General features: G+C 43.4%; 1 protein-coding gene across 4 annotated transcripts in view; it reads left to right on the top strand.

The window, feature by feature from the left end:
• Positions 1 to 842: 842 nt before the first annotated feature.
• AKT1 (AKT serine/threonine kinase 1) overlaps positions 843 to 27214 on the top strand; it is a 76184-nt gene continuing 49812 nt past the window's right edge. The window contains exons 1-3 of one of the 4 annotated variants that reach the window (XM_052783351.1): positions 991 to 1368; positions 2526 to 2600; positions 8212 to 8388. In XM_052783351.1, the coding sequence (XP_052639311.1) occupies positions 8343 to 8388 (46 nt within the window). In that variant the 5' untranslated portion in view covers positions 991 to 1368; positions 2526 to 2600; positions 8212 to 8342. Of the gene's footprint in view, positions 886 to 990; positions 1369 to 2214; positions 2601 to 8211; positions 8389 to 27214 lie in introns of those variants that run through there. The other 3 variants (XM_052783352.1, XM_052783350.1, XM_052783348.1) reach the window with 3 other exon arrangements.

The raw sequence follows: 27214 nt of genomic DNA, 5'->3' as shown, positions 1-27214 counted from the left end.
CGCTGCAAAGCCATAGTTCAAGTAATTTGTGATGTTTTGAGCCATTCCTGCTGCGAGAGCAGGACGGCCTCGAGCGCAGCGAGGCGGCGAGGAGAGCAGCATCCAGCCCCACCGCCCTGGCCCCTCCGCCGCCGAGAGTCCCCGGGGCCGTGGCCTAACCTTTCCACGCCTCGCAGCCCGTCTGCTGAGCAAAGGGATATCGGAATACCCCCCCGAAGTACCGCGATACCGTATTATTTAATCAGTCGCTATTCCGCGGGCACGAGGGGAAGCTCCGAGCAGAGGGTGAGCGGACTGGCACCCTGTGCTTTTGTCGGGGAAGCTTGCTGGTGGCACCCCAAGAGGTTTACGGGGGCCCGGCCCCTTCCCAGAGGTTGAAACGCCGGGCGGCGGGGTCGGGCCCCTGGTTTTTGGGGTAAATCGTCCACGCTCCGCGCACCAGGCTCCTAACGCTGGCGGCTTCCCGCAGGGCCCACTTAGGAGAGGCCACATCACCTCGCGGGGCACGGCGTCCCAAACGCCCGGGTCAAGGGGCCGGCACGGTGCCGGGGCGGAACGGGACCCCGACGCCGGGCCGCCCGGGGCCAGGCCGCGCCGGGGGCCCGGAAACGCCGCCCTCGGGGCCCGGGGCCGGCCTGGCGGGTGGGCGGAGGGGGGCGGCGGCGGCGGCAGCGGTGGGGGGGGCCGGGCCGGCGGGCGCTGCCCCGCCGCGCTGAGGGGAGCTCGGAGGGCGGCGAGGCCCCGGCGGCGAACCCCCCTCAACCCCCTCCGTCCTTCCCCCCCCTCCCCGGGGAGCGGAGCGGCGCGGAGCGGGGCGGCCCCTCAGCGCGGCGGGCGGGAAGCGGCGCGGCGGCGGTAGGACCCGGCGGCCGCTCCCCGGAGGATGTGAGCGAGCGCCGCGGAGACGCGTGTGGGACGAGCCCGGCCCCGGCTGCGGGAGCTCGGCCCGGTGGCGTTGGGGGGGCGGCGGCGGCGGTTGCGGGGGGGGCTGCTGAGCGAGGCGAGGGGCGGCCTCCCCCCTCCCGGCCGGAGGCAGGGCGGCGGCGGGGGCGAGGCGGAGCGGCGGGGAAGGCAAGCCGGCAGCCGGAGCGGGCGTGTGAGCCCCATGGGCCGAGCGCCTGCGAGAGGGGGAGGAGGAGCCGCCCCGCCGCCCGCCGCCCGGGGATGGTGAGGAGGCGGCGGCTGCCGGGAGCCCAGTGAGGCCTTCGCTCGGCACCCGCCGGAGAGCCCGCCTCGCCAGCCTCCCCCTTCCCCCCGCTCGCTCGCTGGCTCGCTCCCCCCTTCCCTCCCCTTCCCCTGCCTCCCTCCCCGGCTCCCTTTCCCTGCCGCCGCCACCCTCCCATCACCTCCTCCCCGGGCTCCAGCCATGTAAGTGACCCGCTCCCCCGGCTGGGAAGGGCTGGGGGAAGGAAGCGACGGGGACGGGGCCTGCTCCGCTCGGCCGCGCCGTGCCGGGCCGTGCCCGCCGCATTGTGCCGGGCCGGGAGGGGAGGGGAAGGGAAGGAGGAGGGGGGGGGCGGCTGCCCTCCGCCTTCCCCGGGCGGCGGTCGCTGACCCACCTAGGCCGCGGCGGCGGGTGGGGGGCTGCCCCATTCCCCCCCCCCCCCTCCCGGGGCACGGCCGGGCTGCGGCGCCCCGGGGCGGCCGGGCGGGGTTGGGGGGGCCGAGGGGGGCCGGGCTGCGGGTGGCCCCCGGCCAGCGTCCTGCCGGCGGGCCCGGGACGGACAGGAAGCCGTTGGCTGCCCCGGGATGCGGTGGGTGAGAGGGGCGGCGGGGCGGGGGGCTCCCCCGGCGGCCCTCGGGCCGGCCCCGGCTCCCTCGGAGCCACGGCCCTTCCAGCGCCGGCGGGGGGCGGCTGGGGCCGCCCGGGACCTGCCCGAGCATCCCCCGGGGAAACGGGGGTGGCGGGGAGGGGGGTGTGCGTATTTCTAAAACTGTGGCAAATAAAGTCGCCAAGTGCCCCCCTCTTCTCTTCCCCCCCCGCCTTCTCCCACCTCACCCACCCCCATTTTCTCCCCTTGTCTTCTGTAGCCGCGTTGTTCAGCCCAGCTCCGCTTTGCGGACCACTGAGTGTTTGCCGACGGGGGTGAGATTATCTCCGTGGGCATTTGGCGTGTGTAGGTGGCTGTGCAGCGTTTGTGGACTTGATTTTTTTTTTTTTTTTTTTTTGCAGTCGTGTTTTGCAGAGCTGTAGGGAGCTGTCTGCAGATGCCCCCCTGCCCCCCCCAAGTGAAATTCTGCAGTTGCCGAAATGTTCTTGGAGACTTCTAGGACTTTTGCTCCTGTTTCTTTATAAAACACATAATTATAATCAAGTATATGAACGTGCTGGGACTTTTTATATATTTTACTGACAGTACGCTACTGATGCTAATGCAGCTTGCACCTTATCGGTATCTCCCCCTCCTCCCGCCCCCCTAGGGAAAGTATTTAACTGTTTTTCTTTTTGCTTTGTTTTCCTACCACCACTAACATGTAAGAAGCAAATCCCTGATTTGCTCTTGTTTGTTTTATTTATACCACAGGAGGGATGTACATTTCAAAATACAGTTATAAAGGGGAGTTACTAACACTTAATTCAGAAGAATATTTGTTTACAGGTAAATAAATTTGACATACTGCATGACTAGTAATTACTTTCATGTAGTAGTTAATTTCCTGATGACAGCCACAACATTTGTCTGAGTTAACAGATTTAAAGACACTGTGGAACTGCCTTTGATTTTTTCAAATAAGAGAGTTTTTGTTGTGTGCAGTGTTTGTAGAACTGTTTTTGGTGTGCAGCAGTGCTAAATCAAATTTAAGAATTGATCCAATGTCTACAAGTAACTTGTAGCTCCAGCATTCACTTGCTGGCTTATAAAAACGTCCTGTAAGTGATTACATTAAGAATTAAATAGGTTCATGACTGACTTGATTTGTTTGGGGACAGAACAAAACTTCTGTTATAAATACTTTAAAATGGAATTTGATTAAATGCATCTCAAGTTGGTACAGAAGTTCTGAGCAGCACAGTTCTTAAATTATATGAGCATAAACTGTAAAAGGACTTGTTCTTGTTTGGGAACATAAAGAGGATTTTGTCTGGGCTGTGTCTTTGACAGAGAGGGTATGAAGAAGTCTCTTTTCTGCCATCACTCAGTTTTGAAATAGGCAGCTTAGTTTGTCCTATCAAACTGTAGTTGTGGTTGCAGCTTGGACAGCTGGATGTCGTAACTCTGGCCCCTCACCTGAACAATATTAACCTCCTGTCAATTGATCAGCAAAGGCATGAGAGCACAAGTATTTCAAATTATAGTTTCCTAAACCTAGATTAGGCTAACAGATTGAAATAAAAGTGGATGTGACACTAGAGATTTTCTTTTTCTCTGCTTACCATTTTCGCTATAGCTTGGTATCAGAGAACCCTTTCAGAACCTTGTGATAAGCTGCACTTGCTGCCATGAAATACCAGTTTAGTGGTGGTGTCGTTCAACACAGAACGTTAATAGCAAGTACTAGTGACCACACCTAACTCGTGGCCCACAGTGCATTTTTGTAAAGTAAGCTAAGATGCTGGAACAACCTGGTCCTTCTAAGCTTTCTTGAAAGCTGTCTGCCCAGATTTGGTAACTGGGTCACGGTGTGAAGCTACTGCAGGCTTAGTGGGCCTTGAGTGCCTTGGAACCGCTGCTGCTCCTCCTGTGAAACACCCAAGGCAGGATTTGCATAATGCAGGAGATGTACTTCACTGGTCAAAGCCTGGTGGGAACACCTATCTGTATGCTCCACTTGAAATGTTAGCTGGTGCCCAACTTTGTTGTGTCTGTGCTGTTCAGGTGCAATTGGCTGTCAGCTGTGAGCTCACACGGGGATCTGGGATCTACTGTGGGAAGAGAGCTTAGGTTGCTCATGATATCCCATGTAATGGGCCCAAACACACACTCCTTTGCCCTGCTCCAGTTCCTTTGTGTTTTATCTGCTCTCATGACAGTGTCATGTGGCCAAGGTAGGCAAACATGGGCAGCTGGATCCTCTTGCCTGGTCCTGCTGCTGTGCATTATAAGAACATTAGGGCTCAGGGTGTCCTGGGGGCATCAGGACTGTGTCACACCAGGGCAGTGGGCATTGGTAGCTGGTGGCGTGATGGGCAAAGTGTTAGTCCGGGAGCATGCTTCGCTGTAACCTGCTTTCTGATCTGGGCTAACTGTTACAGCCTGGACACAGTCTAACATGCCAGGTGAGGCAGCAGCAGGACCGAGGTTGGTGGGTCTGATCCTCCTTCAGTCTCTTGCTTACTCTCCCTCATTTAGGACGAGAAGAAATGGCCTCAAGTTGCGGCAAGGGAGATTTAGGTTAGGTATTAGGAAAAATTTCTTTACTGAGAGGGTTGTCAGACATTGGAGTAGGCTGCCCAGGGAAGTGGTTGAGTCCCCATCCTTGGAGGTATTCAAAAAGCGAGTAGACGGGGTACTCCAGAACATGGTTTAGTGGGCATGGATGATGGTTGGACTTGAAGGTCTTTTCCAACCTAAATGATTCTATGATTCTAAGATGAGGTGATTACCATAGATGCTCGTGCATCCTGTAAGCTTACATTTCAGCTTCAGCGTTACGGAAGAATTCCTTTTCTTCCTGCTCTGCTTTAGGTTGTGAGTAGAAACGAATATAAAATTTCATCTTGGAAGGAGGACAGATCATCTCTTGATTTTGTAGAGACAAAAGAAGGTGAGCATAATAAATGCAAGAGAACGAGAGAAGGAGCTCTAACGCGACTCACCCAAATACGGAAAAGACTGTTCTGCTCCACCTTCTGTTGGTAGGTTGGTTTGACTGACTCCTTAAAGCAGGTTTTGCTGCTGCAGTGCCTAGGGAAGTGAGTTATCTCATTGTTTATGAAGAAGTTAATAACCTCTAAGGAACATAGGCGTAAAACCAGCGTCACCATGATACGATGCTGATGTCATGCCATTCATGATTTACTGCACTTCAGCTGCGTGAGGAATACTTTGGTATTGAAAAAGGTATTACAGAAATGCATATTGAAAAACAAGCAAACAGAAGGCTAAGAGAAAGACGGAGTTGTTTAGCTTTTGACAGCATTCAGTCATGTGCAGACACAGGCTGGAGCAGCCAGGTCATACTTACCTCAGATGCCCTCAGTTCACTGGGAACCATTCCTAGATGGCCATAAATGAGGACTGTAATCATTCCTTTTTTTTTTATTTTTTTCTTTCCCCTCTAAGGATTTTATGGAAAAGGAACTTTCTCTGGTTTATGCATCTTCAGTAGTACGTTGACCTGTAGTTAACTTGCTCTTCTATTCCGAGAAATTACTCTTACTTGCTGTCACTGTCTTCAATAGCTTCTTTTACTAAAATAGATGCATTAGGCACAGCTTGAAAGCGTGTTTTAAAATATACCAGATAGAGCGGGTTTGCTGCTGTTGGAGCTGTGTCTATGGACATCTTGTTGGACAGCGAGAAGGGATCGGCAGCTCTTTGCAGTATGAAGAAAAAATAGCTTAAGTTCCTCCTTATAAAATAAGCGCTCTGGCATAGCTGACTGAAGGACCAAGGCAGAGCCCATGCTGCAGGTTGGTGTCAGGGAATGTTTAGTGTTTTCCCACTTCGTTGCGCTGTGCTACCCAATCTTCTGTGCATGGCTCCTTTATAATACCCTCTTCTACTCCCTTCACCACCCCTCTCCCTTTGAAGCGGATGGGCAGATAAAGACACATCCCTGATAGCAGGGCTGCAGTAGCAAGTGGGCAGTGTTTCGTGGGTAGAAATTGTAGGGAAAAGGCAGTCCAAACTTTCTGGACACCACAGAGAGTAGAAAAAGTAGTTCCTCTGAACTTTGGGTTTCTTTGTTGATCTGCTTTTTTGGGCTGTATTGTCATTCAAATTCAGATTATGAGATGACAGTTTAGCCGATGAGCAGGAGGCTGCAAAGTGGTAATCTTGGCAAGCATTAACCCAGAAAAACCTGCAGTAAGTTAGCTGCAGATTGCAGAATTTTGGGCCTTCATGCTTTTTTCTGCTTTTAATAATAGGATTGTCCTTTCTGCAGACTAATTTGGCTCGTAGCTTCCTTCTTTATGTATGGTTATTGAAAAGGATATTGATTGATCATTGCAGCTACATCGCTGAATTCAAGATGCAGAGATAGGTTGCACAGTTCCTGCGTTCTGTTACAGCACAACATTAGAAGCGTTAACTTTCACAGCTGGGTGTTGCGTTTCCAGACGTAAGCTGTGATAATCTTAGGGGTTTTGTTCAACACTTTGCAAATGGCTCGATGCTTAAACGAAGCCTCTAAATGAGGTCTAGCCTCCTCTCGACATCAACAAGTAAGTCTAGCTCGCATGACTATTGTGCATGCAATTTTGAAAGGAGAACGAAAGCCTGCTGTGTTTGTCAGGTTCTGTCCTAATTGTTCTGGAGCTAAAGGAGTTTGTTCCAAGGTAACTCTGGCAGCTCTGGGTTACTGGTCTCTATTCTCATATTTATTTGTGAAATCAAGGAATTCTTACGCGTCGCTTGTTCCAATGTAATTTTTGTGTTTTCCCTCCCTCAGGCAAATGTCTTGTCTGTTTCTTGGAGTTTGTAATTACAACCAGTGAGATATGGCAGGTTTGTAATGTAGAAAAAAAACCCCACTGCCTTGTTTCTGGGGAAAAACTAGAAAATAAAATGTTACTGGAAAAGCTGAGGAATAGTGATAAACAGTGAGAGTTCACAGGCAAAGGCTCAGGAGAGTGACCTCGTTTCTCCCAGTCCGTTTCTGCTGGCAGTGATGGAACTTGTTCAAGTTTGACCTTGCTTTGAAGGCTGCCCATTTCAGAGCACTGGTGATGTACGGTACAGAGCCCTCTGTCTCAGCTGGGGTTTCAATTCTAGGTTGGATTCATTTTGACCACCTGTTTCTTCCATCCAGGGTTGTGTCTTAGTGAGTTATGGGGAATTAGTTGCTTTTTAATCTAGTTTCTGATGGATGGCTATCACCTGCATGCTCTGAGATAATTGATGCACGCGTGCCAAATGCATGCAGAGATGGTGTATATTTGTTAGGTGGGAATGTGATATCTTTGCGGTTGGAGAGAGACTCCAGTAAAAGCCAGGTCTTTGGTGGCAGGTTACAAATGCTGCTGGGTTTTGTTTTATTAGACTTCTTGGTTACTGCTGGGAATTTGTCACCAATTACATTCTTTGATCACCCAAGTAATACCAAATTGAATGGCAGTATGGACACTTCGGAGAGCACAGAAGTCATTAAAGAAATACAAACAGAGAACATTTGTACCATAAGCGGAAAAATAATCAGATTCAATTTAGAAAAATAATAAAAGCTAATGCATTTGGGAAGAGATTACTTTCAATGAGGGAGAGAAATGCGAAGAGCATTTCTGTGGTAGTCAGCCATGAGCTAGACACATTTTCAATAAGATATGGCAATTTTGAGCTATTTAGATAGGGACTTCATCTCATAAAGCAGAAGGGTAAAAATCCTAAGTTTTACTTAGGTGTATTTCATTGTGAGAAAGACAGCAGCAAACTGCAGGGAAGAGCAATAAAATTGATCAGGGTGCTATAAGGGCTGATTTAGGATAACAGAAAGGTATGTGAGCTTACCTGAGATTCTTTGTATACCTCTAGGAGAGGTAGGAGTTATAAAAATCGAAGGTAGAGAAGACACTTTTTGGGGAGTCGAGATCTTTTTGGCGGGATTAACAAGGATGATGCTGAAGGTAGGAAAATCTGAAGCAGAGTATTGGGAATTTTTACTGTCAGAGGTTTATCTCGAGTATGATAGTTGATAGACTGCTATACCAGGCTGTGAAGAAACCTTCAAGAAGAGGTTCTGGAAGTCATCTTACCAGGAAATATTGTTGTCAAGAGTGAGGTGGTGTTGGAGAGATGGAGGTCTGCTGGGCAATGTCTTGCATCTACCTCTAATCCAGACAGTGTCTGGTGATGTTGTGAATCTGCCCATGATCAACCTGCTTGGTGAAGAAGCAGGACTTTAGCAAGCACATATTTTGGCACCTCTACCCACCAAGATGTAAAAATCCTTGTGAAGAGCTAAGCCGTCATTCAGGATTTGTAATAATAATAAAAAAACCCCCCAAACCAACAACCCAGCAATGAAAGCTAGTCCCTGTTCTACACCTTACTGTACACATGTGACATGCTTCAAAATGATGGTGCGCTCTTCTTTTGATCCTTTTAGAAATAGCTGAGAAGGAGAAAAACGGAAAAAAAAACCCCATCCCTTTTGTGGAGCCTTCTGCGGGAGTTCAGGAATTTCAACAGAGTGATCTTTTGGCATAAACTGGTTTTTCAAGAGACATTCCTGCCATTATGAATGAAGTAGCAATAGTGAAGGAAGGGTGGCTTCACAAACGAGGTAAGTGTCTCTTTGCTTCAGGACAGTAGATTGACTTTCTCTTGTGCGGTGATCTGTCCTTTAGCAGCAGCGTATCTTCAAATAGTCCATTATTTTCCCATTCACCCTAACGGGAAACCGCATATAAGGAGCGTGCATGATTTTCTCTCAAGTTTGAGAAAACGCACGTGTAAGGGGTCTTCTTTGGGTGCGTGTGTGTGTGTGTGCACTGACAACTGTGTCAACTGCTTTGAAAATTATGATAAAGATAGCAACTGAGGAGATGCTACTTAGAGTGTTAAAGCTTAAACTGTAGCAAATTGTTTCAGTTTATATGTAAGTCTAGTTTTTCTTTCTGTGTTAGAAGATAGAATTGTCTTGAGGTGAATCTTCATGTGAATGGTGGAAAATACGCCTGTATTTTGCAAGCAATGCAGTGCTCTTGCAGAGTCTTGCTAGAGAATATGCTATTTTGTTTGTGTTGAACCGCACTTGGTACCAGTGTCCTAGACAGGAAGAATAGCCTTGAGTTTGTGCAGTCTGTGCATTTCTGTTGTACCACTAATGATACTTGATTTTTATAAAAAGTCTTTATTCTTGACTGGGTGGCGAAACTGAAATAACAGAGTCATGTGTACCGTTACGCTTTTTGCATTCTTGAATGTTTTATTCCCAAAACAGTGGGTTTATTCTTTTTTGGGGGGGTAGGAGGCTGTTTGTTTTCAAGTACGACAGCATTGCTCCTATAAGTTACTTGACTTACCTGTTTCTTTGTATTCTACTATCGTTTCTTGGAAAGGAGAGAGCAGTGTAGGTACTTTCCATAATATCATCATTTTTTTGGACCAAAACCAGAATCTGTGTACTCCAGCAGTAGGGAAGCTCGCGTGGTTCTGCAGACTCAGGATTTTTCTAGAGGGTTTGCAACAACTTGCCTGAAGGTGCAAAGGTGTAGCATAATTATTTCTGGAAGAAAATGGAAATATGTTATCATAACCTTGATAAAGGCTGATGGTACTTCTGCAACAATAAGAAATTTCTAAGAATTTAGAAAACGTGTTGATAATCCATGTTTTAAAAGGGTGGAAACATGTATTTCTAACAGCTGGATATGCAGCTTAGTTTAGCAAATTGTCTGATGCTTGATGTAAAAATGTTTTGATAAAGTTTTTTCTGTTTTTTTTTTTTGTTGTTGTTGTTCTGGTTTATTTCAGTTAGAAATGCCTTTCCACTCAGTATTTTAAATAACTCTTTTGATAATTCTGGTGTACCAGGCTACCTTGTTCTGACAAAGTATTTGAGAATTATGCTGTGGTTGGATAAAATAGGAGAAAGAAACACAGAATTATGCTTCCTATTCCCATTTATTAATCTAGGAACTCTTCAAATCAAAGAGATATGGTTTTAGTTTTAAATGATGTTTTTAGGCTGAGGTTTTTTTAACCGTCTATTGTTACAATTCTTTCTGTACTTACCTGTAACTTTAAAAAAATTATTTTGTTATTTTGAGGAGCACTGTACAAAAATCTGGGAGAGAAACATTTATTTTAAAAAGTATGAAAATGGAATTGTATTGTCAGGATGATTCAGAGACAGATGTGTCTGAAACTTTAAAACAGTCGTGTTGTATTTCAAGCTTGTCCATATTTACTCTTGAGAATTGAATTTTCATTGTTTCTACGATTATGATAAAGCTACTTTCAAGTAAGGAGACCTCTGGAGGAGGTCTTAGTAAAAGATGCTCTGATCTGATTTTTTTTTTTTTTTTTAAATTACCTTAGAGGAACAGATTACTATCTCTGATGGTTTGCTGATAATATTATGATGAGATTATCTGCTGAACACTTTCCCGTTTCCAAAATGTTACTCTGCATGTTCTGCATATTTGAGACTGCAAATTTGTGCCCCAACGCCCAAACTCTTAAAAGATTTCTTGGTGTTTTTTGGATGCCAGGTTTCCTAATCTTTTTAACCTATTCCCCAATGCCTTTTTGCCTTCTTGGTACGTGCTGTGACACCTATTTCATTCTACTTCATTGACTTTGCAACTGTTAATTTGGCATTGTCCGTGTGAGGAGGGTTTTAGAAAGCAGTGCTATCTCTCCTCCTCAGCTTGCCAGTGTGTCAGCTCCGTTACTCTCTTGGTTTTTGTAGCTGTTTTGGGATCAGTTGACAGATTCAGTTCTTTTGGCTGGGGGTGCTTCTAGGGGGAACTGATCCACTGGTGTGTGTGTTTTGTAAAGGATTTTTTTTTTTTTAAATCATCTGCATTTTATTGCCAGACCCTATCAGTTTGCTGGCTCTGCAAGATCAAGTGCTTCAACCACAGGATGTTTCCAAAACTGATGTCTGATACTGTGAGCTTCTGAAGTTAAAGCATAAACAGTAATTACTGCAGGGAGGGACTGCTAAAGGAGGATTTTAGATATAGGAAATGTATATTGTTTGTCTTTTGGATCATTTATAAAACCAAAGGTTGCACTGCATGTGTTCTTTAAAGTTCCTAGGGCCCTCCACATGCAAATATTTTAAGTAGTGACTGGCCGAAATCCAGATTGGGCAATGGTGTTCTCTCTACCTAACATTCCCGCATAGCTTTGGTTGGATATGGTGTCTCTTAGTTCATGTCCTGAGCAGTTGAACAGCATGGCTGTGTGTAGTTAAACAGTTGCCACATCTCACCCCAGCAGTGGCTTAATTTTGGTGGTTTTAATGATTTGTGTATGTATAAATCAGGCTGCAAAGTGCTCTGGAGCCCTTCTGGATGGCAGGTGTATATAAGCATAAAGCTGTCATTAGCAGGAGCAGGTGTTTTGTTCTGGCAGGGAAATAGCAGGGCTTTCTAGAATTGTGGGGTTGTTTTCTTCTGTCAGCATGCTTTACATTTCTGTTTTTGTTTCCAAGATTAAAAATACAAATGGAGAAATGAAATTAAACATCACTGCCTGGCCGAGAGCTCTTGGCAGTTCCGTTGGTCGCTTAAAGGAAGCTCTACTTCCAGTAGCGCAGATGTTTGTGCAGGGGCCAGAGTCATCTCCATGACATGTCTAACCTCAACCAGGCAGAAATAGAAGAATTCATGAATGAACTTTTCCCCCCCCCCTTTTCCCCGTTGGCAGTGCTTGGTGCTGTTACTCTAATCACAGTGAGGTGGTAGACTCTTGTGTGAAGACGGAAACAGTAGTTAAAATACTAAACACTCTTTGCATGACTGAGTGGCTGAAGTGTTCCAGCACACATGTAGAAAATGTGAAGAAACTCAGACTTCGGGTTGGTGTATTGTATGGGTATGTCCAGAATATATAGTCCCTGGTTGTGTTATTTTGAAGGTTTGTTCAGTGGGAAAGGATGAGGGAAATGGGTTGATGCAGAGGTGCTATAGTTGTGACTGAATATGAGGGGGGAAGGAGAAAACTATCTGCCCAAATTGCAGCTTGTTGAGTTCTGAGATTGCAGGTTTTCTGGATGTATGTCATGAGTACCCTTAATTTTGGTTGTGTATTGTGTAACTTTTTGGATAAAAGAGGTATGCCTGAGTGTATTTTATTTACTTTATGGATCCATTTTAAAGGTCTCATTGGATTTTTTGCATCTTTCTGCTCTGGTCCCTGTTTATAAAGGTCCTTCTATTGTCTTCAGTCTTCATCCTGTGGTTTTTTTTTTTTTTTTTAAAAGTCTTTCTGCAAGGCTAACAAAGAGGGGGATTGTGCGTTTTGATACTCTGTCATCTCTGTCTTCCCTAGTATGTCCGGTTTTCTTATTAGGGCATAAACTCATATGGAAAAAGGAGTCTTTTGGAGGCAGGGAAAGAGGGGGAGGGAAAAATGTACACTGACATTTAAAAAAGGAAATAGAAATCTCCATTTCTCACTCTGAGAACTCTGAAGCAATTATAAGCAGCAGGAGAGACCTGTGTATTCATTAATATTTAGCAGCAAATGTGGAGCTACATTTGCTTTTGTTTTTAAGGAGTACATAAACACCACGCAGTAATTTTGACCGTGAAAGCCAGAACATGTCCTCCAAATGTCAATTTGTGTGGACTTTAGGCAGGTAAAACTATTTGCCTGGTTGGGAGTCTGGCTTCCAAGCTGATCAAAATTACTAGAGGTCCTTAAATAAGAAATTACACAAAAAATACTTATTCCACTTATGGAAATACTACTGATTTTTTTTTGTTGTTAAAGAATTATTTCTGTAATGAAATGGAGTGATAACAGATATCCTAATAAATAACCAGTAGTCCATTGTGATTTGTCTTCCTGTAGCTTCATTGCATAAAATGAATGCAGAATCCATATGTAAAATACAAGCCAGGAATCAAATGCTGATTGTTGCTCTTTTAACTTTCTCTAGCATAATAGTTCTGATGGTGAACTTTAGCTTTGTTACTTTGAGCACAGGTTCATACTTTCAGTATTCTATTTAGTATGAATCAAAACAGGATCTTACGAGGTATGACCAGAAGTTAACTTTTTTTTTCTTTAAGCCAGTGGGTCTCTTGTGTCACTGTTTTTCTTCACCTCTTCTTTCTTCTTTCTTTTCTGTTCTCACCGCGTTCCCTACCTCTTTTTGTATATGTGTGTGTGTGTGTGTTTTATTTTGGGGTGTTTTTTATTTTTTACCTTGGCTTCTGTCTGTCCCTGGGATGTAGCGGTACGCTTTCTTGATGACCTGTGTAGCCAGAATCTTCAAGGTTCAGATTAGTTCAAGGATTGTCTGTCTTTCATGGTATTTCAAAGGAGTGGCTGTGGCACTTGATACAAGGGATCCTAAGACACATCTGAACTCTGAAGATGCCAGCTATAGAGGGCACAGCTGCTTCAGAGGAAAAACTGAGGGGAAGAGGAAAGGTAAGAAACAAGATAGGGGCTGAACAAAGAACAGAGAGGGGGAAGTTTGTAACAGACGGAAAGAAGCTGATGCTACTTCCAGAGCTGAAGGGTTGGGTTTGTAGGGAAATCGTTGTTCTTCTTATTGGAACCAAAAGATAAGCTGTGTCAATTTGTGGTTTTTCTTTTGTGTCTCTTTTTCAACACAAGGGGCAATAGTTTTGCAATGCTAGGTCTCAGTTGCTTTCATTTTGCTTGCACTGTTCTCGGAAAAGGGGATTGGGGAGGAACCAGGAAATCATCGACCAATAAATCTGACCTTGATGGTAGGCAAGATGCTAGAGACATTAAGAAAGGATGAGATCACAAAACATCTGGAGAAATATGAGCTGATAATGGCTAGTCAGCTAGACTTTTGGAGGGTAAATCTCATCTGATGGAATTATTTGTGGAGAGATCATAGGAAACAGGGCTGGATCCAGTGTACTGTAAAAAGTCTGCTTTGGATGACAGGGAAGTCAGATGCTGAGAATTACCTAGTACAGTGTAACTGTACTGTATTACATCTTTGAAAGAGCTAGCATAGCCTGGAGATTGCTCATCTTCCTTCCACTGAGCAGACTACTTAAGTCTTTGACCATCTTTGTTACTTTCCAGTGTCCTTTTAGAAAAGCCTTTCTTCCAGCCACAGCTTCACATTTTTGCAGGGTGAAGTCCAAATGTTTCTTTTTTCAGTAAAAATTACTCCAAAAAAGTTGTTGTTCCAACATTTTCCCCCACCTTTTTTTGCAAAATACTTTCAGTTCTTTAGAGATGACATGCTAGGTTAGATGTTTTTCTCTGTGTTTGTAAACTGACTGTCTGGAACTTACATGCTATGTGCAAGTGACACTCTCGCTTTGAATGGCAAAGAGGAAGAGCTCAGATGTTGATGCCCACATTATTTATGTCAGTCCTAGAAGTTTACTTTCATATTCTGTTTTATTGTACATCAGAAGCGAAACAAACTAGGTCTCAATTTTATCTCTAAGAGTGGGGTAGCGTCATAAATTACTGTTACTTGTCATTAAAAGAGATTTGAGAATGAGGGATCTAGGACGTTGCAAGCCCTGTTAAAGTGAGCCTGGGAATGCTTGATACAGTGGATCATGCAGAAACTGCCTGCGTTGGCTTTGATCCTCTTTTTCATGGTTCCTTCGTTTTCAAGAAGGAAAAGGTAGGCCTGTGGTGGTGGTGGGGAAGTTCTCCACGTGTGGTTTTCTGTTCTTTTTTTCTCTCAGTAGGCATATTGAGAAGTCATCAGGTTTGGATTTAGGAAGGAAGAAGTGCTAAGTGAGTATGCTATTTTGAGGTAAAGAGAGAGCAAGAGAGTAAAGTTTGCTCATTGTTCTTGCAGGAGTGGTTTTAGGCAAGGTGCTGTGCCATGCATTTTAAATTTGGTACCTTGTCCTCACTTCAAAATGTCTTCCCCTGCAGCCCCTTTGTGGATTCCAGAAGGTTCCTTCCCTTCCAACATTCCCTCCTGGTGCTCCCCCTGCCTAAGCCCCATCAGTTGCACTCCTTGCCTGTGCCTGCAGCTTCCCCTGCCTAAACTTGCTCTGTGTTACTACTCTTAGCCCTAGACTTTACCATCTGAAAAAGCTGGTGAGGACTTGGATGCTCTTAGAGCAGTACACGGTGACATGTAGTGTATCTTTTTTTTATCCACTTTTTATGTTACTAATAATTCTCTTAAAAATTAGTGTGGTGGTTGGTCTCAGACTCATTCAGGAAACAAGCCTTAGTATATATTGGAAAGAGGGATTTGCTGAACATTTGAACAGTTAGTTTGGATGCATTTTAAAAGACAGAGCATTGTAAAAAACCAAACAACTGTCAGCCTTGTGGTTTTTTTCCCCTTTTACATATTGAGGTAATTGATTTACTAAGAAAAAAATGGGTTAAATCTTATTTAAAAAGTAATTTCTCATGGGGGGAAGACAGAGGAGGGATTATTATTTTCAGATGTATTATGTTGCAGGTACAATGTGCCTCTTAATGGGGGAACAAAAACCAGGAAACTATGTGAGGAAAGAGGAAGAAAAAGAATGGAGAAAGAATAGTACCATATTAGGTGTGAAGTACTGTGCTTCTGTGAGAAATATTTACTGCAACTGAAAGGGGGAAATAAGAAGACCGACTTCGAGTGCAGTTGGAAAACATGTTACGGAACTCTGGGATTATTCTCTCACCTCTTCAAGTTGAGCCAAAAATGTGAAAAAGATAGCTGGTCAAACAATATTGTGAAATTTGTCAATTTATTCAAAAGTGCATGGTCGTATTTGAGGACAGCAGAGGTAAACAATCATCACAGACTGTGGGCAAGTCAGTTATTGTTTTCCTGAGTCTCTTGGGCAAGTAAGGAGAGTGTGTTTTGAAGTGCTGTCCAAAGCTCAGGCCTTTGATGAACTGCATGTAGAAATACACTTTGGAGTCAGTGGTTCTGTGCATGACTGCAGTGGTATTTCATGCTAATATTGAGACTGAGTGCAGCATCTGAATCATTTACGGGGCTTTCAAATCAGTCTCCTCTGCTTGGCGCTTTACTAGTGTTCTCTTAATGAGGACCACAGAACATGCATGCCAGAGAAGTGGGTTTTGTGTTGGTCGTGAACCATGGCGTTCATAGGAGACACCTGTTTTGGGTGGGAGCTCCAGTCTTAGAATGGGTTGGGTTGGGAGGGACCTTTAAAGATCATCTAGTCAACCCCCCTTGCCCTGGGCAGGGACATCTTTCACTACATCAGGTTGCTCAAAGCCCCATCCAACCTGACCTTGAACACTTCCAATGATGAGGCATCCGTAACTTCTCTAGGCAGCCTCTTCCAGTGCTACACCACGCTCTTAGTAAAGAATTTCTTCCTTATACATATGTAGTCTAAATCTACTCTCCTATAGTTTAAAACCATTACCCCGTGTCCTGTCACTATAGGCCCTGGTAAATAGCCTCTGTCAGTCTTTCTTATAAGCCCCTGTTATACATAGAAAGGCCGCAGTAAGGTCTCCCTGGATCCTTCTCTTCTGCAGGCTGAACAGCCCCAACCCTCTCAGCCTGTCTTCGTAGCAGAGTCTTCAAGACAAGCATTAATATGCTGATATGAAAGTCTAACTCATGAGGTTGACACTGGTGTTACTTGAGTGGACTTCAGGTGCTGATGCAGGTCAGGGCTGCTTACAGCAATCGCTGCTAATTCTCAAATTTTAAGTGCGGCCCTTACATTTGTGGTGACTTTATAAATCAGTTCCCAGCTGTAGAAGTCACAAGATTTTGAAAGTTTTACCCCTTTTTCTTTCTGAAGCAGAGGAGCTTGCTAATCTTCATGATGTAGAAAAAACCTGGAAAATGTAACCTGAGTGCCTTCTTCACAGTTTAGACTAAGAAGAAGAAAAAGAGCTGTTTAATTACTTTTAAAGAAAAACCTCAGAAAATAGAGGATTTAGAATAAATTGTAATGTGCGTTTTTATTTTTCTGAACTCTTGGCCTTAGCAGTATACCCTACTATTTCTGCAATTTTGTCAAAGGATCTGGGGATCAAGAAGTGCATCCTGATTACACTTCTGAAAGCAAGCGATATGAAAGAATAACTTTCACATTTTCTGCAAGAGGCTTGACAGGTCTAATGGCTAATAGAAACATACAAATGAAACTATATTTGAACTGCTTTTTCATCCATCAAAATCCAGTTAAACTAAATCTCAAGATTTAAGAGAAAAAAATACTTATGTAAAATTTTTTACGCTGTGTTCCCATATGAGCCTTTGTACATACCATGTTACAGCTGACAATGTAATGCTGCCTTGTTCAGAATGATGTAGTTACACTGGTGTGGAAGATACTTGCACTAAGTCGGGTTTATGCCCTGAAATACAAGGGTACACACTATTTTGTATGTTCTTGCCATTATGCCTATGTTGGAGCTTCACAGTTGGAGTGTCAGTAAAAAGTTATGCCCTTGAACAAACCTGTTAAGCAGTTCAAAATCTATTGTCCGGCTTCATAGCTGCAAAGTGGGAATACTACCTTTTATTTGCTGGTTGCTTTTCAGGGAGTTCCAGGCATGGATTTTCTGGACTGGTGTTTGTTTGTGTGTCAAACATATCCCTGCACCTGTCTGTGGTCTGTAAACCTTTTATAAATAGCAGTCAGTTAACTAAATGAAAGTGTTTTCTCTGTAATGCAGATTTTTGGGGGGGGTTGGTTTTTTAATTTTTAACTTTTGCTCATGCAATATCCTTCCCCTCCTATCCTCATTAAGTTGAAATGAAATTTTGGGAACACCGAGAGAAGAGAAGGCATTTATTTCTTAATTCAAGACTTGACTTAAATGTGTAGTTGAATAGGTTTAGCTATATCATATGTTTATTGTTCCACTTGAAGTTTATGCATGGAGCAGACTAGAATCTAGTTGTGATGCTCTATGGTGGCAGTGCTGGTTGTGGGGCTTGGAAAGTAGTTTTATAGTTGGAAATTGATTTCTGGACATGGGATATGAATCCTTTGTCACTATAAATTCAGTAATTAAGTCATTCTGTGGTAAGTGTTCTTTATGCTGCTCTGGCAGTGTCTTAAGAAGACCATGCTTTAGATTGGGAGGTTAAATGCCGCCAATCATCATGGCTTTTTCTTCAATAATTTTTTTAAAAAAGAAGTCTGGCCTTTTTACATGGTTGTTAATAGAAAAATAGTTTTGCTTCTCTAATGCTGCCTTTGGTGATATGTTTCAGACAGTGAAGGAGTAGGGATAGTAGTTGACTTTTTCAACTTGAAATTTTCTTCGCATCAGAGATCATTGTAGTTCTAGGTCTTTTCTGGTACAGGTTAATTTTTACTACAGCATGAACATTTGAAGGTATATAACTGATGTATCTTCCAGTGTGGAAGTTGAAGTTGCCTTGTTACTTGCATAAGAGAAGTATTTTTCTAAATAAGAATTCAGGGAAAAATTACTTTTTCATACATGGAAAATCACTGCAAACTTGCCAGCAACAGCCTTCAGCTGACTTGCAGAGATATTGCCTATTGAACACTATTGTGACAGCTTGTTTCTGTCGTTTTTGCTGAAGTTTAGCCTGTAAAGTCAAGATAATCTTGATCTGAGAGATGGGGAGATAGTTAAATTACATCATCATGGAAGAATACCAGCATACTTAGCTTTAAAGCCATTCAAGACTACATTGGCACCCCTTTGTTATACAGTGTAGCTGAAAACGAACTGCAGCAATAATGAACCAATCCATCTAAATCACAGCAGCTGAACAACTGACTGTTCTATCTCAAAATGCAAATGCCTTGTGCAGAATGGATTTAATTGTAAATGTTTGCTTAGTAGGGAATATGAGCCTTTTAGTTTGTGACAATAATCATGAATACAAAGACCCACAGAATTTTAGGGTTTACATAGCTTGTCCCTGTTCTCATAACAATATTTCGAAGTCAGTTTTTTAAAATGTACCATTTGGCTTTTTTCTAGCCAGTGAATAGAACTCTAAATGCTCAATCTCTTAAGCGGTGTTTCGAAAACTGAAAGATAAATTTAGCTCTATGTATTTAGATCAGGCAGGATTTTCTGTTGTATTTCTTTCAAATCTATCTTAGGGCTTTTATATAGCTTCAGATAATAAGAGGAAAAAGTGCTGACTTTGAGAGCTTGGATTTGTTTTTGCAATGCAGAAATGCTGAGTGTAACTTAGAGTATTAGCATTTTCTTTGAGGTTCTAGTAAGGTGCCTCTAAAACAATTAAAAGGTTACTGTTAGGAATTTCTTTTCTAGTAAAACAAGCAAACAGCCCACCCCCTCCCCATACTAAAGTCTTCATTTTTTTTGTTAAATTCTTGAAACCTGGCTGCTGAATGCAACTCATGAGAATGAATCTCTGTCACCAATTTGAATGAATTAAAATAAAATAGCATTGTCATTTTTTGGGGGGCAAGGGAAAAACCTTACTGAGCTTCACTTAGTAAAAAGAGAGAAAGCAGAAATACCTGCCTCCAGGCTGTTCCTAGGTATCTTTCTGTGTAAGGAAAGACAGATAAAACTTTGAAAACACACATGCATGCACAAAAAGTGTGCATGTTTATGCTTCTGTTGGCATTTTGTGTGTTCTTTAATAGCCTTCACATGTGGATTAGTCCTTCTGAAAAAAAAGGCAACCAAGCCCCCTGAAGAATAGGCCTTTGTGACACTGGAGAAGTTTACTGTGCCAAAGTTATGGTAAGAATTTGTAAATTTTGGCTGCTGGAGTACTTCCTTCCCCTGCTATGTTTTTAATGTTGGAAACTTGTAAGTGTGGAATGGAGGGTGTTGGTTTTTGTTTTTTGTTTTTTGTTTTAAATGACAATGCAAACATTCATTTAACAAACTAAACTGCCCCTTCACATGACACCGTTGGTTGTATATAAACACCCTGTTGATCTTGTTCTGCAGAAGTCTTCCTTGGGCTTCCTGAGTCATACAGAAATTCTCCACTGCTTGTTTGGGGCTGCGCTGTGGACTTAGGCTGTATCTGCTCAGATTTAGTTTGCCAAATTAATGTCCCTGAAAGAAATGTTTTTACTTGGAAGAGGGCCCTCAAAGCTGGGATGTTTTTCTATGTCTCTCTTTCTCCATGTATTTAAAATATTTCATTCTGCTATCTTGGGAATGGTTTTTGTTTTGCCTGTATTCCTCGGATAAAGCTGAACCTGTCGGGGAGATGTTTAGTATTTCTTAGTTGCAAAACAGTCTTCCTCTTACATTCGTTGTTGTTTCTTCACATGGATCTTATGTTGATTGTTTTAGTTTGTGAGTGGGCAAAATAGCTTGGGATGAGAGGGCCCTACAGAGCACAGAGGGCCGAGAGGACGCCGGTAGCTGCACTGCCAGGTGAGCCTTCCTGGTGGCCCGGGACGCGGCGACAAGCCGAACAACACAGTTGACTTCACAGGGGTTTTCTTGAGTAACCAAGGGCAGAATTCGAGTCCAAGGCTAGACTGTCATGGTGACAAAATATTTAGAAAACATTTTCTTGCTTGAAACAAAAGCTTGGATTGTGCAACACGAAGTACTGTCCCAGTGTAATAAACGATGTTGTGTATTTTTAAAGGGTTCTGTGTGTTCCCTGACTGTCAGCGCTTGCCAGGTTCAGCACATTCAGGTAGAACGAGGCATTTTTCCTCTGGACTGTTGCCTTTACAAGGTGGGTTAATTCTCCCCCTTTACGCAGGGGGCTTGCAAAGATGTAGCAGCCAAATCTGGCCTTACATTTTGCACATAGTGGACAGACCTGTTAAAGACAGATGCAGTGGAGCAGCTTCTTCTCTTCAGCCAGCGTGGCTCAGCTGCATTAAGAGCAGTTGCTTGAAACTTACACCTTGTCATTGGCGTAGACTGATCTGATCCCAAGCGAGCTCTAGGACAGGACTTGGTGATTGCTTTTATTGGGTTAGAATGTGCTGTTCTTGCTGCAATAGGAACCTTTTGTACTGCAGGTGTTTCATCCTTCCATAATAACTGCTATAACTTTTTTTTTTTTAATGCCTGAGTTATTGGGATGTCCCAGCCTTACTGGTATCTACCCTCTGACTTGAAAGTAAGCCAGAGGTCTAAAGCGGCTGTACTAGATTGTTCATTGGGAATAACATAAAATGATTTTAAGATTAGCAAACCTGTGACAACTGAGTGAAGACTGCTAGCCAGCCATGTACAATTCAGTTCAGCATAACTGTGCCATTTGGAGTTAATGCATTTTTTCCCAGTCTAGTCTGTGTTTCCTGGGTAATATCAGTTGTTATTTTGGAGAAAAGCATGATCTTACATGTATACTGCCTTCTCTGCTTAGAGCAGCAGGTGGCCAGATTTCTTTCTGAAATAGTGACTTGTCTCAGCTCTAAAGCAAATATAACCAGATTGCAGAGACTGTATTTTTTGATCTTCAAAGTAGTTGATATTTTCAAAGCTGCTGTAGTTGTTGGAGTATACTGTTATTCATGAAAATAGAAAACAAAAGCAAAACATGGAGGGGGGAATATACTTTTCTAAGGTTTGCATCATCTTGCATCTTTGTATGCTTGGCATGTAACCTTGTCCCATTCAGAGTGCTGCTCTGAACAGGGCAGAGCTCGTTCTTTGGGCTGCTGCTTTGTTGCTATCTACTAGTTCCTCTTGCATTGAGCTGCAAAACCATCTGCTTTTGCTTTTCATACCTATTTTTACCATCTCTAATTTGCTATTAAGATGTTAACTTCTGCCTCCAGTTAGCCTAGCATGTCTCTATACTGTGACTACAACATGGGGGCAAGCACGCACTCTGTGCATTCTCTTGTGCTACCCTTTCACACTTGGGAAATGGTCCCTGTAAACAGCTGCAGTACTGCTTTATTATCCTCTTTAAAAGCTCTCACTCCTTGTGTTGCTTATAAAAGGCCTTGACGAACTTGCAGTGCATGTGTACTGAGACTGCTGTTCACTGCGATGCCCAGTATTGGTCCCCTTTTTTTTTGTGTGTCTATCTGCCCGGCCTTCCGTTGTCCCTGTCCTGTGACAATAAACTCTGCAGAACAGGGACTGTCTCATTGTTTTATTTGTACAGCAGGTGGCTCAGCTCCAGATGTGTATCTGAAGTTGCCGTGTACTGCAGTAATACAAATCATTATGTTACAGAAAGCTGTATCTAAAATGTGTGTGGGGAGATCAGATTTACTGTGATAAGTTTTGTGCATTTGTAAGGGTTGTTTTTTTGTGGTTGTTTTTTGTGGTTGTTTTGGGGGTTTTTTGTGTTAATCCTCTGACAGGTTACTGGCAGGAATGTGCAAAAACCAGTATATATGAAGTTTTCTTCCCATTTTAAGGAATCCTCCTCAACGTGGCCAGAGGAAAGCTTTCTTCTCAGCACCTGCTCCAGGCTACTTTACAACAGCTCTTGTTGGTGTCTTGGAGAGGTTTGTTTACTCCCGCAACTAGACGGGGTGTGCTTATGGCAAAACCTCATGTTTCTGGAGACTTTTCTCTTTTTAGGCACCATTTTAGAAGTGGAATGACACACAACAGGATGTGTGGTTGTAGGTACATGTTCATGCTTCAGAGACTGTGCATACCTTTTTGACCGTGTACAATCCTGTGCTGTATCTTTCATCATTCATGTGGTGAAATAAAACATGGAGGAACACAGAATTCATTTCTCCTTTTTATGCCCAGTACACAAACAATGTTTATTGATAATCGTCTTTCTGCTGACTGTTAAAATCATCAAACTAGTTACTGGAGGCAAGGTGATTAAAAATGAGGGCACATGGCCAAGCAGACTTGAGGTTTTGTTCCTCAAATTTGATTTGAAAGTTGCAGTTTGATAAAGTTGCATTCATTCTATTTTTTGCCATTGTGTTTTTATAATTCTCCTGAATTACCTACATGTACTACTGAGTGTTAGGATTTCTTTTACAGTGTTTTGAATGGCCCTGCTTTGAGTGGACAATTAGACCAGATCACCTCTAATGGCTTCTTTCAACATAAAGTATTCTGTGATTTTGTGTTTCTTGACTGGTTTGATATTGGGAATCTCATGCAAAGCCCAGCCTGATTTTGAAGGAGAATAACAACCCCATTGGTAGAGGTGCTTGGTTTTAGTTTTGATATTCCTTGTGATGGCTGTGAAACAGAAAATAAGTAGCAGTTCCTCTGTTGTCAACAGGCCTTTTCATTTTTTAGTGTTGGCTGATCTGTTCAAATACAGAACTTGGGACTTTCCAAGGAAAAGGTTCAAAACATGGAATAATAACAAACCTTGCTAATTTACTACTTGTCGTTAGTGTTCTGGGTCCGTGCTTTGGAACCAAAAGTTGCTCTTTGCTTTAATTACTAGAATGCCTGGTTTACTAAGATTGCTATGTAGCTGTGAAACTGCTGGGAGCTGGCTTTCTTTTGCTTGTTTGGTTGGCTGTTGTTGCAGTGAGGCTCGCTGTCAGAAAGTAGAAATGTTTCTAACCTCATCCCAGCCTTTTTCTTTCACCCTTTTGTAGTCCTGGTGTAAAAGAAGGGGGAGAAATAGGGGTAGCAGGATGTGTGGTGGGACTGGCTCTGTTCTTTCCGGTCCTTTCCAAGCAAGGCTTCAGTTATTTTATGTCACTGATGGAAGTTGAATTAGGTGCTTTGATGGTCACCTTCAGCAATAGCTGGTTGGCTGCAGCTCCTTGAGACTCTGACCATGGCAGAGGAGGTATGCTTTAGATTCACGCTGAGTTACTGGTGGCTGAAGTTTACAGCAACAGCTTGTTATAAAAGTAGAGGCCTGAGCAATAAGGTCCAGCTTATCAGCAGTGATTAACAAGATAGTCTACTGATAGCAGAGGCAACCTGGAAGCTGAGCATGGCTGATCTGGTGCCCTCAGCTAGTATCAACTCACAAATTTCTTCCTTTGTCCCAATCAGTATAGTGACAGTGTCCTTCATCAAGGCCTATTTGTGATGGTTTAGTGGTGGTCTGTAGTCCTTTGGCTGTTATGAGCAGCCGCCTTTTGGAGTCAGACTTGATAAATGAGGTGATCCATGGGGTGATGGATCTATGCTGTTTGTTCCAGGATAATAGTCACCTCAAATAGGTGACATGAAATGCTGCTTTATGAATGCCCTTAAGCTGTAGAAGCTTATTTTGCTACTGGTGCTCTGGATGGCTGAAACTGGAGTTCCAAAGGACAGAGTAAATTTTGGACCTGATGTGCCATTTCACTTAGAAAAGAGAGCCTTCAAGGGCAGGGTTGAAGTCTGGCTCAGCCAGAAATGGGAAACCTTGAGCAGTCTCCAGACTCTGGAATTTGTTTTATCTGAGACAAGATTGTTGTGTGAAGTTTGGAGCCAAGGTCTCCATATGGAACTACATCAGATCTGTGTTTAGATCTGTGTCTGAAATGACATAGCTGTAGTTCCAAAGGGATTTTTTTTATTTCTTACTGTTTTATAACCTCAAATCTCCAGAACGGGGAGGTTCTTGAAGGATGCATGTCTAATACCAGCTTCCTATTAAAACTTTTATTAATTATTTTAAAATTGTACTTATGAGCTGCCGTGGATTTTTTTTTTTATTTTTCTACTTTGAAAACTTGATGTTTCTTCCTTCCTTTTCCCACAATACCAGGATAGTGCTGACTATTTTGGAAATTGTTGTCTTTGTTCAGATTTGGACTTCTGAATGCAAACAATGCCTGCATTTGATACCCTCTTCCATTTTTGCTTGGCTGGAAATGCTGTTAATAAAAGTCGTAGGCATTCCCCATTCCTTGTTGCCCAGGGGAGATAGGTAGGTTGGTCAAACTGAAGGCAGAGCATCTAGAAGCTTAAGAGGTAGCTGGTGTATTAGAGTACCATCCTGGAACCGAGAATCGAAGCCAGTCCTCCCCTGCTCTGCCACAAACTTCCTCCTATATGATCATCTCAGATAAGGTTATTTTTATCTCTCTGTGCCCTGGTTCCCTATCTGTAAAATGGTGATAACAGCACTTCCCTACTTCACAGGGATGTTGTGAGGACAAACGCATCTCAGGCTGTGGGGCTCTTAGATACTGTGGTAACCGGGAGCACAGATAGAAGGGAAATGTTCTGCATAAAAGCTTTCTGTTCTTTAAGCCCAGTGGTAGGTTACAGCACTGATGTGAGTGTGGCTTCCACTGAAGTCATGGTTTGACCGGTGCCATGTCTTTTCTCTGAATGTTTCCTTGCTCACTACATGCATACCAGCAAAGCACTTAACGTCCTTGCTAAATACTATTGTTTGCATCCTTGGCTGCAGGCTCTGAGAGCTCAAGAGCCTGGGTGAGACTTGCTACTCGTGTGTTTGCCAGCGTGGGCTGCTCACAGTGACTGAATGGAGTACGTGCTTCTGGCAACAGCCACCCAGTGCATTTCACAGACTCACTCAGACCCTGGAAGGAGTTAAAAATATGTATGAATGGATTTTCACTTGTGAAATTCAAACTACTGTAGCAGTTACTCTGAGCAAGCCATGGCTGCAGTCTGACCAGAAGAAAGCAATTGTCCTTGACATAACTGGTTAAATTTCATAGAAACCACATCCTTTGTGTTGCCACTGACAACATAACATTCCTTAATGTTTGATTTCAAGTGGTGCTTTATTACCCAGCTGTACATGCAAACATGCTTTCTTCAGAAGAATTTCTGTCCAAGACACCACAGAAGAGTGCAAACCTCTTTCCGTTTTAACATGGACTTCGTAGTACGTGTTTATATATAGTACAAGCAGGTAAGAGACAGGAAACCTATCTGCTTAACATTTACATTGTCACATGTCCAAAGGGAAGGCTGTGGTGAGTTGAATATTTGTTCAATCAAATCTCACTCATGCAAATTGAAGTGTGTTTTTTGGGAGCTTTTCGGGCCAGGAGGTAGGAGTGTACTTCGTTTATTGCTTGCTCCTTGAAACATGTGGCTCATGTCATCTTCCTTGTTCACCTGCTTTGATAAATTCTATATTTAGTTGCCTCTGCCCATCCACTTGAACAGGACAAAAATAACTTCAGTGTAATCCATCCTCTCTGTCCTTTCCTCTCCACCCCTTCCCTCCCCTTTCCTTTCCTGCTGCTGGGTTTAGGGCATTCAGTTGTTTGGGAAGTGGTGGATTTTTTTGTTTGTTTTGCTTTGTCTCCTTACAAGGAGGGTTGGGGGGCAGGAGAGAACATTTATACCCCGCAATAAAATTGTTGTGAAGAGTATGCAAACTGTCAGAAACACTTCCTCCTCTCTTACAACATTTGCTGAGGGGTCAGAGTGTGTGCAGAGTGCGTGGAGGGAGGTGGAGCAGAGAGGTTGGGAAATAACTTGCATGTGGCATACATCTGTCTGACAAAAAGCCAACCGTGCCAGGGGATAAATGGACAAACAGTGTTTCAGTTCTGAACTCAGAGGTTGAACCTAAAGTTTGCGCAGGAGTAACTCTTCAGATAAGTTTCCGATGGACCTTGACTCCTGTTGTGCAAACATGTAGTAGCTAGCACGGAGAAGACTGTCCTCTATATCCCTGCTCGGGAGAGGATCTAAGCATTGGTTGTGCTTTGCACGGCTTCTCCTGTGTCCCATGATGGTCATATATATATATAGACATAAAGTCTGACACAAATCAACATTGGCCAAAACCCCCAGAAGTATTTAAGTGCTTAACCCCTTGACTTTAGCATGAATTAAGCACAAAATTAATTAAGCACTCTTGTTAATCTAGCCATGGACGTTGGCTGTTTTTATCTGTGAATTGGATAAAGTATGTCCACTGAACTTACCAAAATGTTTGCTGCCAATGTTATCTGAAATATTGTCTTCCACTATTACGCTGATAGGGATTGAGGGAAACAGTATTGTTTTGGTGAAACTGCTTTGAGATACAGCCTGCCAAGTTCTTGTATCTTGAGCTGAGTGTTGGGTATGTTGTTTGTTCCTGACAGACACATTGTCTGGAGATGTCGGGGGAGTGTTCCCACAAAAAAAGTCACTTTTTGTAACTTCAGCGATTTTTAGGTTGTGTTAAAGGTGGTGATGAGGAGCAGAAAGGTTGAGGAAAAGCCCCTTAATTGATGCCTAACAGAATTCAAGTTGTTTCTTGATGAAACTTTTCATTCGCTATCTGCATTTCAAAAGAAAGTGAGAATTTTTTTTTCTTATTTTTGCATTCATAGAATTACTTCAGGACAGGAGGAAGAAAGAAGTGGTTTTGAAAACTGGTCACAGTTTTAAAGATTAAAATTCTCCTTTCTTTCTTATCTCTTACATGTGTACCGATGAAAGCCCAAGCCCTGTGGCAGTGTCATGGTGGCAGCGCTGCCCCATTTTGACTTGCAGCACCCTGGGTGACGTGGGTGTGAAGGACAGCTAATTGGAGGACACCAGATTATGTAGGGACTTCTGTGATGTGAAACATGTTGGTCAGTACAGTGGAACCACTGACCAAACCTGGCTTTCATTAGGAGCCTAAATCCCAGTTTGAACCTCCAGGTTATGAA

This window comes from Harpia harpyja, chromosome 3 (assembly GCF_026419915.1).
Source record: "Harpia harpyja isolate bHarHar1 chromosome 3, bHarHar1 primary haplotype, whole genome shotgun sequence".
In the NCBI taxonomy this organism is placed as follows: Eukaryota; Metazoa; Chordata; class Aves; order Accipitriformes; family Accipitridae; genus Harpia; species Harpia harpyja.
This window is presented reverse-complemented; position numbering and strand designations above follow the sequence as displayed.